This window comes from Piliocolobus tephrosceles, chromosome 14, assembly GCF_002776525.5.
Source record: "Piliocolobus tephrosceles isolate RC106 chromosome 14, ASM277652v3, whole genome shotgun sequence".
Taxonomy (NCBI): domain Eukaryota; kingdom Metazoa; phylum Chordata; class Mammalia; order Primates; family Cercopithecidae; genus Piliocolobus; species Piliocolobus tephrosceles.
Window position 1 is genome coordinate 21,946,806 of NC_045447.1, and position 12,245 is coordinate 21,959,050.

At 43.9% G+C, this 12,245-nt stretch overlaps 1 protein-coding gene across 3 annotated transcripts in view; it reads left to right on the forward strand.

The window, feature by feature from the left end:
* Positions 1-12,245, forward strand: part of ASTN2 (astrotactin 2) — a 997,023-nt gene that overhangs the window by 323,110 nt on the left and 661,668 nt on the right. For all 3 annotated transcript variants that reach the window (XM_023223654.2, XM_023223656.2, XM_023223655.3), the window contains one exon: positions 2,778-2,885. In XM_023223654.2, the coding sequence (XP_023079422.1) occupies positions 2,778-2,885 (108 nt within the window). The remainder of the gene's footprint in view (positions 1-2,777; positions 2,886-12,245) is intronic.

The window sequence follows — 12,245 nt, forward strand, 5'->3', positions numbered from 1 at the left end:
TCTTCCTTCTTCCTTCTTCCTTCTTCCTTCTTCCTTCTTCCTTCTTCTTCCTTCTTCCTTCTTCCTTCTTCTTCTTCCTTTTTTTTTTTTGTTTTACTTTTTTAACAGTAAAATATTTTAATGGCAATTTTAAAAGCCCTGCTGGCTTCTGGGGACCTCTGCTCTCTAGTAACTTACAAATTCTCCATGAGGTCCCTGCCAATTCCATTTCAAAGCAGAGCCTCTAAATGGAGAACTGAATCTGGCAGAATCTGAAGTCTCCTCATGTCTCCAGGCCCTGCTTTTAGTTGCTGGGGATTGGGGAAAGTATGCACTAAGGCTCTGGGACAGACCTTGCCTGATGACACATTTGGGACAAAGATCAAATGTTGTTGTCCTTGTACTTTCCCACTCATTAGAACATACCGTCTCAGGGAAGGATGGGTGTGGGGAGGCAGATATTAATCTTTCAATTTTAGAGAGCCTGAAACCGAGACGCAGCATCATAAGTGACTAGAAATTTGAGCTTGAGCATTAGTTCTACCTGGTTTCAAAGTCCATCTTCACTCATTATTAGCAAATCATGTTTCTTTTCTGACCGTCACTTGCCTCATCTGTAAAGTAGGCACAGTGATGCCTCCCTCCTAAGGGTAGTATGAATTCAGTAGTATGAATGAGATGTTGGGTACAAAGCTCTGAATGCCGTACTTAGCACCTTGACACTCAAAGGATGATCTGCTCTTTCAGGGTTCACTCATGAGTGGTTTTAAGGAAAACAATGCCTGTATTACAGAGAGACCAAATTTGGAGTTGGACAGACTAGCCTCAAAGCTTAACTCTCCTAGCCATCTGCTGTGTGACTATGCAAGTAACTTTGCCTAAGCATGTCTTTGCATCTTTGCTTTATTATCTAGTTTGTTAATTATACCACTCTTATGAGTATATCATGATGATGATTGTCTGCAATAATGTCTACAAATCTTCTAGTTACGTAGTAGACTGTGCAACAATGTTGCTAGAAGAATGAATGTGTAATAACCATATTGCAGAAAAAGTGTCTGCAAGTAGAATTTCTGTATGCTGAATGCCATTTCAAATACCCTACCTGAGGAAATTACATAATAAATTCTTTCGTGAATTGAATAACATTTGCTTCTAATGTATGTTTTTCTTTTCCTCAGTTGAAATTTTCGAATAGGTAATAGGTTTGCATGGTGCTTGACTGAAAAGATGCAAAGAGTTTGTAGAGAAAAGTAGCCTCCCTCTGTTCCCATCTTTCAGCCACTTAATTCTCCATCCAGGGCAACCATTTTTACCAGATTCTTAAGTCTCCTCCCAGAAAGTCTATTACCGTAGATGTCTGAAGCCCCATCAATGAAACAATTTTAAAAACCAAAGTCCTTATTTTCCTGTGCCCATCTACTCACACCCAGTATCCTCAGAAGCTCTCTCTCCTGGTTATTTCTTCTCTAGAGTAAATAATTTACCAAGCCTTTAATCCCTCTCTTTCCATATCCTGTCTTTTTTTAGCAATTAAAAATGCAGAAAGCACAAAGATAAAAATAAAAAATACTCATATTTCTCTCTTTGGAATTAATGACTATTAGTATTGTGACACAATTGCTTTTAGCCTTCTTTCTTATCCTTTCTGCAATCTGTCATTCACAGCATATGAATGCATTGCCCTTTTCCCTCCACAGTCCTCTGAGTTTGTCTCTGAAGCACCCTTTGCACTCATCTCCTTCTCCCACCCTCACTGCACAGGCCCTCCTGCAAGCCCCAGACCTCCATTCACCTGGGTGGTCACTGGGCCTCCTGGCTGCTTCCCTTGCCTGGCACCCATCCTGCAGCCTCGGTACCACTGGAGTGTTCTTCCTTGTACACACCATGGCTGGTCAATTCATACTTTTGCTCTAGAACCTTCCATGACACCCAAAGTAAATCTCCCTATCCTCCGTTTGGCACCCAAGTCCTCCCACTATGTGTCTTCCCAGTCATTTCTCCACTTAATGTTGCCTCCGACTGCCCACATGGCCCATTCCTGAGGGTGCTCAAGCTGGTACCTCTGCTGGAACTCCTTTTTCTACCAGTGCAGCCCCATCCATCCTTCAAGACCTGACTTAAATCTTCGCTCCTGCATAAAACCTTCTCAGACCCTCTGTGTTGAAATAAATTGCACTCCCCCATATTCCTAGCATCTCATTGAGTGGTAAACAGAAGCCATGAATTAGGTTTAAGCCTCCTTAGGATTCCATTTGTCTTCCTGACTAGCTTATGATTCCCTGCCTGGCAAAGACTGAGTCGTATTTATTTTTGTCTCTCCAGCGTCTTGCTCTGAACCTGGCATATAGTAAGCACTTAATTGAAATGTGGTTAAAATTAAGTTATCTAGAGTGTTTTCTAGAGTGTTTGCTTATCACCAAAAGCAACAATAGCTATCAGTTATTTAAGACCTACTGCGGACCAGGTATTTTATATATTACATCTCCTTTAATCTTCAAAGCAATCTCACAAGGTGAATAGTTTTATCCCTATTTTAGAAAGACAGAACCCAGGGCTCAGAAAGGTGTGATTTCCCATCAAGGTCACACAGCCCAGAAGCTGCTGAGCCATGCTTGGAGCCAAGATCTGCTTCACTGCAGAGCATGAACTCCTTCCATTCATCACATTGACTCCTGGGTGGCTTGGGATTTACAGAGAAGTCTGGGGTTGGGGTTGCAGATCTCTGGGATGGTTGAGGAATCTCACAAACTTCTGGAGGCCTGGAAGGCTGACTGCTGGATTGTGCTTCCTCACAGGGGGAATCAGCTTTGGGAGAGCCAAGGGGACGTCGGGCTCTGAGGCAGACGATGAAACGCAGCTGACGTTCTACACGGAGCAGTACCGCAGTCGCCGCCGCAGCAAAGGTAATAGTGTCCTTGGAAGGTTCCGGAACCAGAGTTTGTAGAAGGAAATCCTGGAAACCAATTTTGTGTTCCCTAGCAAATCCTAAATCTTCTCTAACCTGGTCCCAATCTGGTTAAAACTGAGCTTAGTATCTGCTGCCCTGGCTATACTGGTGACCTTCAATATATCATTTTCTTGACTTATTCTTTATTTGCTTTCTATCCTACCTTATTCCTCAAAAAATATTGTGGATTTTTTTTTAGTTTATGCAGATTTTTCAAAATTCAGAACAGAAAATGAAATAACTAATCATATTAATATGAAAATAAGAATAAGGAAAATTATTCAAACCCAGGTTGGGTTGATGCAGAATAATTCCTGCCATACTGTTTTGTAGTTCTTAGAAGAGGCTGGCAATTTAAGTAAGAAATTCCTGGCAGTCAAAGTGTAAAGGGAAACATACTCAGAAATAAAATGTACAGGGTTAATGGGAAAGAATCAAGTATTTGTTCAGGAAATTTTACTCACCAGACCAGAGATAAAGTCCTCTACTTGGTATGTATAAAGAAGATACCATGTGACTTTCTAGACGGTTTCTTCAACAGATAAAATTCAGTATTGGTGCATAATTATTTCTCACAGTGTCACTCAATGTAGGGGAATGGCCAAATGCTGAAGCAGGACTCCACAAAGGTCTAAAACCTGTGGCCAAGATCCATCATTCTTCAACGTGCGCTGAAGGGAAAACATAGCATATTTCAGGCAATTGCCTGTGAATGTAATTCCTCATCTTGGATTGTCCGTAAGGACAGGAAAGCAGCTAGTCTGAGACTGCATTCTTGGAATAGACCCTTCTGGGGTGCAAACATTGATTCCATGCCAGTGATAAAGGGCAGATCCATGCATGGGCTCTAACCACCCACTGAAAAGAAGGTCCTGTGACAAAAAACAGGTCCAGGTCATGTGGCAGGGTACCTGGCCCTCCTCTTCTACCGCCACAAAGAAGTGGGCTGAGAAGGAGCTGGGGCAGGGAGAAGGAGGAGGAGGAAGCTTTCTCACAAACCATTCTGCATGCATTCTATCCATGCACAGTGGACATTGCAAGAGTGCAGATCCCCATAGCTTCTGTGTGCTCCTTTTGCTCTTAGGCAAGTTATTTACCTTCTGTATGCCTCAGTTTTTCATCTACAAGTTGGACCTTGTAACTGCCTCGTGGGGCTGTGGATGAATTTTGGTTAAGCTATGTAAAAAAATTATCATGGTGCCTAGTGTATGCTAAGAGCGAAATAAGTCAGACATTATTAAGGTCAGTTCAGTTCTCATTGTTGTTTTTCCTATCTCCTCACCTCTGGCATCTTTCACTGAAAAGCCCCATGTGGGAGGAGTGTTGCCATTGACACGTTACATGGGAAGGGTTTGCAACTTCGGAAGCCACTGGAAAAACGGAATCTGCCTCTCACTCCTTCCCATTCCTCAGCTTTCTCCACTTGATCTTAGCCAGAAAACCAACAAGCAATCCTCAGCTTCCTGGAATCTGCATCGGAGATTTAGAAGTTGCCGATTGATGATTCTTGACTGGTCTTCTCCCTCACACAATCCAGCAGCCAGAATTAGGGTTGGGGAAGTCAATGGGTCCCCTCAGCAGGCCTGGGCTATTCATAGATAATTGGAAAAACATCTATCACTGAGCGTGTCCCCCATAAATTGGTGTTCAACTTAGAAAAGCTAAAGCAAGCTACAGGCCCCAAGATGAAAGATTTAACCCAGCGCCTCCTTTCTTTCTCTGTCCTTCCATCCCTTCATTCTTTCCTTCCTCTCTCCCTCCCTTCTTCCCTCCCTCCTTTTCTCCTCTTCTCTCCCCTTCCCTCTCCTTCCCTCCCCTTCCCTCCTTTCTCCCTTGCCTCCCTTCCTCCCTCCCTCCCTTCCTTTCTTTCTCCCTTTCATACATACCGCAAATATTTGTTCTGCACCAACTACATGCCTGCTTCTCTTCTAGGCACTGGGGACACAAACCAAGCAACAATTTAAAATTCCTACTCTTGTGGGGTTTGTATTATATCAAAATACAAATCTATTAGATGGTGATAAATGCTAAGAGAAAAGGAGACAACAAGGAGGGGAATTGAGAGAATATGGAAGGAATTGAATGCTTAGATTCAGTGAGCATAAATTACCCTACCCTTTTTGCAGGATCACAGGGAGAGCATTCTTAATACTGTGTTTGATGTTGTTAGGTTTTTGCTGTTGCTGCCGCAGCTGCCACAATTTTTTGTTGTTGAATATAGAGAGTAAATTTGGTTCTGCAACATCTTTGTTCTAGGCAAATGAACTTAGAACCCCATGTCCCAGTCTTCAAGTACCAGAATTCCTCATGAAAGGGCTGTGATCTATTTTTTCTCTTTCATATACTTTGGGCAGGAGTAAGGGTGCCTTCAGCACTCACTGACTTAATGGGAAAAATGCACAGGACAGAGGTGAGCCAAGGGAGGTCCAGGAGCCCTTGGTGATACAAGAGCAACAGAGTGTTTCACGGGTCCGTGTGAAGAGATCACCAAACAGGCTTTGTGTGAGCAACATGGCTGTTTATTTCACCTGGGTGCAGGCAGGCTGAGTCCAAAAAAGGAGTCAGCAAAGGGTGGTAGATTATCATTAGTTCTTATAGGTTTTGGGATAGGCAGTGGAGTTAAGAGCAATGTTTTGGGGGCAGGGAGTGGATCTCACAAAGTACATTCTCAAGGGTGGGGAGAATTACAAAGAACCTTCTTAAGGGTGAGGGAGATTACAAAGTACATTGATCAGTTAGGGTGGGGCAGAAACAAATCACAATGGGGGAATGTCATCAGTTAAGGCTATTTTCACTTCTGTGGATCTTCAGTTGCTTCAGGCCATCTGGATGTATACGTGTAGGTCACTGGGGATATGATGGCTTAGCTTGGGCTCAGAGGCCTGACACAGAGCATAGTACTAAAAGCATGGATTCTGGTGGTGGGTTACGTGGGTTCAAATCCCAGCCCCCCCCCCCCAACTCCCACTTACTGGCAATGCCATATTAATCATGGAACTTAATGTCTCTGTGCATCAATTCCCTAAGTTGTAAAATGAGGATATTGAGATTAAAGCATAGAGAGTTGTTCTAAAGATTAAAATCACTTGATATATGTGAAGCATTCGGGTGGAGGTAGGGAGGGAGAGACGTTGTGGCAGAGTGAAGTTGCTGAGAAGGATTTACTGTGGGGACAGGAAGGGAGTCTCAGATCTGCTACCAACTCGCTGTGTGACCTTAGTAAAGTCTCTTTTGTTATCCAGATCTGTTTTTTAATCTGAAACATGGGAGAGTGGACGAGTGGGAGCCAATTTAATTTGATCTCTGAGATCTCTTCTTACTTGTCTGTGAATGGGACATGGTGCATATTTCTGAGAATCTCCTGTTACTGGGGTGTACCTGGCTTCCAGCTCCAGCTTCCTTTGCACCCTGTTTACCTCCCCCATGTCCAGTGCCACTCCCCTTTCCTGTTTCTCTCCTCTAGGGTCTAACTGTGACACTAGAATGGTTCTGTTGTCCCCTTTGGCTATTCTGATGGGTTCTTTCTTCCCTACACCCCCAGGCCTGCCTGGACCTGTAACATCTCAGTCCTCTCCTGTTCCTCTGCCATCACCATTTCAGCTCCTCTTTAGGAAAGGCAATGACTCAGCAGTTCCCTGCAGTCTGCCCAGGGGTGTGTGAGCCCACCCAGCTGTGACACAGAAGAGATGATGAAGTGCAAGGAGGTGAGGGAAGAAAGAGATAAAAGTACCAGGAAAGGCAGTTCCTTGTGCTAGTTAAGAATGGTCATCTAATAGCCTTTGGGACTCCATATGAATTCACTATAACCATTTCAGGTCTATCTGCAAAGTAGGAGCTGAGCTGTGTTTCCCAAATCTCGGGGCATGTGGGCTTTGATAAAGACATTCAACTTTACCATTTTGAAGTACTCAGAAGGAAGTTGAGTCTTTGGGGCCATCTGTGTGTGACAGAAACTGTGATTTTCAGTCCTGGCTTTGCCACAACGTTTTTGTGTGACCTTGGCCAAGTCCCTGCTGATCTCTGAGTCTCACTTTTTCAATCTCTAAGTAGAGATTTAAGAGGAATGCTCAAAAGCAACTCGATCAGCATGGTGAAATTATTCTTAGGGACCCTGCACTGCAGTTCAGACTGTTTCAGATGTTAGAAGATTTTGGAAGACAACGTTATTGAACTGAGTGTTTCAGATTATCCCAGCTTTGGGAGAAGAAAGACACGATAAACAGCAGGTAAATATGCGAGGGTTTCCTGAAAGAGTTGAGGCTGGGAAGTTGCCTGAATCTCAGACGTGGCTCTGCCTCTTTTCTTCCATGGGACATGAACCAGTATTCTCAAATTCCCATCTTTAAAATGCAGTCACTGCATCTCCCTCACAGGGTCATTGTGAAGATTAAAATAATGAGTATCTTCTTTATAACTTCAACTTCTGCCAACAAGCTCTCCCCTTCTCTGCTGCTGCCATCCTAGTCCCTGCCACCTGCATCCTTTGCTTTAAAACTGCTAAGAGTCCCCTCTACGGTCTCCCTTGCTGTGTTCCAGCCCGTTCTCAATCATGTAGCCAGAGTGATCGTCTTTACAAATGTAAATATGGATCATGTTGTTTCCCCTCTTAGAAGCTTTCAATGCTTTCCTTTTGCTTTCAGGATGAAACGGAAACTCCTTACCCCACCTGCAATTCTGAGTGGTCTTGCCCTGCCTCTCTCCCCAGGGCTCTGTCTGCTCCATCCCTCCACACCCCACCTCTCCCCAGGACCTCTTCCCCAGCACTCCTGCATCTGTCCTGCCACAGCCTTCACAACATTTGTCTCCTGGAATGCTCTTCCCCGCCATTTGACTCATTCACCTGCCCCCCCTCACGTGAAACCTCCACTTAAATGGCATATTTTCTGCAAAGCTGTCCGCACCTGAGTTAATTTCCGTGTCTCATTCCATACCAGATGCTGCGATGTACCCGCTTTGTAGACTTGGTTGCCACTATAATTTTACATTTACTGATATGCTCCCTGAGTACTATTTGTGTCCTCCACTGAACTGGAAACTTCACAAGGATAGACACATTGTCATTTGTGTCCAGTTTTATCCTCAACACCAAGCACAGGGGGATGGGCTCCTAGTAGGCACTGGGTGTATATTTTGAATGAAAGAACGAATGACGAGTGAATGGATGAAAGAAACACCTGCACAGGGTCTGGCTTATAGGTGTTCAGGATGGAGGCTGCTTTTCTGTCTGCCCCCTCTTGTTTTATCTCGCTTTATGCCTGCTTGCTTGAAAAGGGTCTGCTCTCTTCTTCCCTTCTTTTTCCTGCTCCTGGTAAGCAGAGCTGAGGCCTTATCTCTCCCTATTTTTCCACTTCAAGGACACCAGGAAAGTCATGCCCAGCAGTGGTAAGAGGGCCTAAGCACTGGTGGTGAAAAGCGCACCCTGCCTGAGTTCTTTGAGTGTGACTTTTGTGTGTGCCATCTGGGAACGATGTAACCAGGCCAGAAGGCTGCATGGCAGAAAAGGTTACACTGGGGGCTAGCAGTGGGGAGCGGGGCTTGGAGCAGAAGGAGAGAGGAAATGTCTAACAAGTGTTTGTACATAGATCTCTCTCTTAGCATATCCGATGAGAGAAATAAGGACTGGCATTAGATTCAGCCAGACCTGGCTTTGAGTCCTGACCTCACCTTGTCATCACTTCCATGTGTCCCCGGATGGATTTTAACCCGTGGGTGCTTCCCTTTGCATAAAATGGAGCTGTTGACATCTGCCTCACAGAGTCAGCACAGAGTCGATGGTGCCGGATCTTACCCAAAGATGCTCAAGAAATATCTGTTCGTTCTTCTCATATTTTCTTTCCCTTCAGAACATTCTGAGCTCCAAACTAAATCAGCTCAAATCCCATTTTCAGCAATAGGATCCATTATGAAACAGATTTGAGGTATAGTCGGGAAGTACTTTGTCTTTCCTAAGCTTTAGGGTCTTCGTAAGGAGAATGGGACTATTTTGGAGGGGTGTCTGGTACATCCGGGTAGAACCTCATCCCAAAGCATAGAACTGTAGCCATCAATATGGAGAGTGGAAGGAAGGAGAAAAGAGGCGAAGAGATTGAGAAACAGACGAAGAGAGACCAAGATATGTATGTCTGGTGGGACTTCTAAATAAGGGGTCAGCAATGTTGTTTGTAAGTGGCCAATTAGTAAACATTTCAGCTTCGCAGGCCTTCCAGTGCCTGTTGGACCTACTCAACTTTGTTGCTGGTCTGTGAAACCTGCCATAGGCAACACATAGATGAATGGACATAAATATTTTCTAATAAACGTTATTTTAAAAAACAGGTGCCAGTTCAAATTTCACCCATGAACCTTAGCTGACTCCTGCCTCAAACCATTGATATGTTACCTTCACCTGCCTCAAACCATTGGTATGTCCAGGAAGCATGCGTACAATTTCACCATGCTCTGTGAAAATCACTCTAACCTCATATCATCTATGATCATTCTGTCTAAAAGAGTCTATTTGTTGCCCATCAATCATATATATATAGATATGATGGAATACTACTCAGCCATAAAAAGGAATGAATTAACAGCATTTGCAGCAATCTGGATGAGATTGGAGACTATTATTCTAAGTGAAGTATCACAGGAATGGAAAACCAAACATCGTATGTTCTCACTGATACATGGGAGCTAAGCTATGGGGATGCAAAGGCATAAGAAGGATACAATGGACTTTGGGGACTTGAGGGGAATGGTGGGAGGTGGGCAAGGGATAAAAGACTACAAATAGGGTACGGTGTATACTGCTCAGGTGATGGATGGACCAAAATCTCAGAAATCACCACTAAAGAACTTACTCATGTAACCAAATACCACCTGTACCCCAATAACCTATGGAAAATAAAAATAAAAATAAAGAATGGAAGAAAAACACAAACAAAATATAAATAAAAGAGTCTATTTGTCGTGCAAGGCATTCTATGTTTGATCGAGTAAATAACCCCACAGTATATCATTGTTTTAAGTGTTCCAATTCTGATGGCATTTTACAGTATTAAGTAATAAACTAGCTAATGTAATAGGTTACTACTGGGAAGAATTTAACATCTATTCATCGGAAATGGTACTCCATAGAGCAAAGAATGTTGCACTCAGAGTCGGGAAGTGTGTGCTCTGGTCCATACCTCACCATTAACTAGCTTAGTGACCTTGGCAAGCCTGTGCTCCCTTGGGGCCTCAACTTTCCTATTGTCATACAAGGATATTTACATCATATGTCATCAAGGCTGATCCCCATGGTAGTTTAGCCTGTATTTGTGGAATAAGCGACCCTACTAACTGTGCTGCTGGGCAGTGAGAAAATGGGACCTCAGCACCCAGCCTCACAGTGGTTACAATCTCTAGAGGCAAAGAGTGTGCAGGCTCACACAGGGCAGCATTGCAAATCAGGATGAGCTAGCGTACAGCTGAAGGTCCAGATGAGAAGTTCAGGTGGTTTGCCCAGCCCTGGGCACAATGCTGAGGAGCAGACAGAGCCGTTATAGCTGCCGGATCATTTCAGCAGTGCAAGCACCCAGCATGAGCCTCCCAGCCCGGCTCTGTGCTGTGTGAGTTTGGGTGCATCTCTCTCCCTCTCTGGACCTCGCTTTTCTCATCTGCAGGTTGCTCGGCCGGTTATAGAAATCCAGGTTTTCTGATCCCCAATCTCACGAACTTTCCTCTAAGCTTTGCTGCTTAGTTCTCCAGCACAGTGAACCAGAGCATGAATGCTACTGGTTGTCTTACTTCTTTGTTTTAGTTGCTTGTTTTAATTTGACAATTCCTAAGCTGGGATTTTCTATAAATAAGAACCACTCAATCCATAAGCAAAACTTTGTGCTAAGGTATATGGTTGTATGACTTTTCTTTATGATTCTCCCCTCCTCCCCCCTCCACACACATACAGTTTAATCCTGTTTTTGAGGAAAAGGATAGGTGAGGAAAAGTTCAAGCCATTATCTGCAGAGGAGGCCTTTGGGAACTGAAACCTCCTGTTATGAAATATAAGCCATGAGTCCCAAAATGGATCAGAGACTCCAGGAAATGAAAATGGGATGAAGTGAAAGCTGAGCGTCTGCGGAAGAGTACCTGCCAAGGTGTGAGGGCGGATGGTACATGGTACGCTGGGGAAGGAGGTGGAGGAGAGATGCCAGAACTGAGTAGAGACCAAGTTCATGTGCAGGAATGATGGAAAATGAGGCTGGAGAAAGAGGCAGCAGCTACGCCTTGACCACTGACCAAGGGCTTACCTCATCCCTTTATCCGTCACTTCTCATCGGACAACAACATTCTGTTTCACTCTAAGGTTAATCCATTCAATCTTCCATTTTATGCACATGGAAACCAAGGCTCAGAGAAGGGAAGCATTTTCCTCAAGGTTAGAAATGTCATCTTCTCAAATGACAAATCAAACGAGGCAAAATGTTAACAACAGGTGAAGCTAGACCAAAGATAGATGGACATTCTTTGTACTCTTCGTATCTTTGCAACTTTGTCAGGTTGAAATTATTTGCACTAATACACCCAGAAAATAGTAGGGCTTCTAGGTTGAACATAGGCATTAACATCAGTAGACATGGGTTCAGATTTTTGCTCTGCCATTTCCTAGCGTTGCAGAACGTTAAGGCAAGACACATTTGTTCTCTGAGCTCAGTTTCTCTTGAGTAAAGGAGGATAAGTGTAGTAGTTGTCTTTCTCTTCTCCCTTGGGCTTGTTATGAGGATTAAATGAGATAACATAAGCTGAGGAAATGCTTAGCCAAGTGCACCCACCATGTGATTGTTTCATTGCTAGTCAGTTACAGCACATCAGTGCCTGAGCCACACAGTCTCTAGGTCCTCTTTCAAATGTACTGGCTTGCAAATTAATCTTCCTTATAGAAAAACAATAGTGGCCAGGCACAGTGGCTCACTCTGTAATTTCAGTACTTTAGGAGGCCAAGGTGAGTGGATTACTTAAGTGTGGGAGTTCCAGACCAGCCTGGGCAACATGGCAAAAACCCGTCTCTACAAAAAAAAGTTAGCCAGATGTAGTGGCATGAGCCTTTAATTCCAGCTACTCGGGAGGCTGAGGCTGGAGGATTGCTTGAGCTCTGGAGGTCAAGGCTGCAGTGAGCCATGACTGCACCTCTGCACTGAAGACTGGGCATCAGAGTGAGACCCTGTCTCAAAACAAAAAAAAAAAAAGAAAAGAAACGAAAAAGAAAAAGGAAAAAGCAATAAACATTTTTGTTGAAAATGTGAATTTTGTAGGCCTAGCCCCTTGGGGACATTGTGATGCAGCTTTTCACTTCACCATC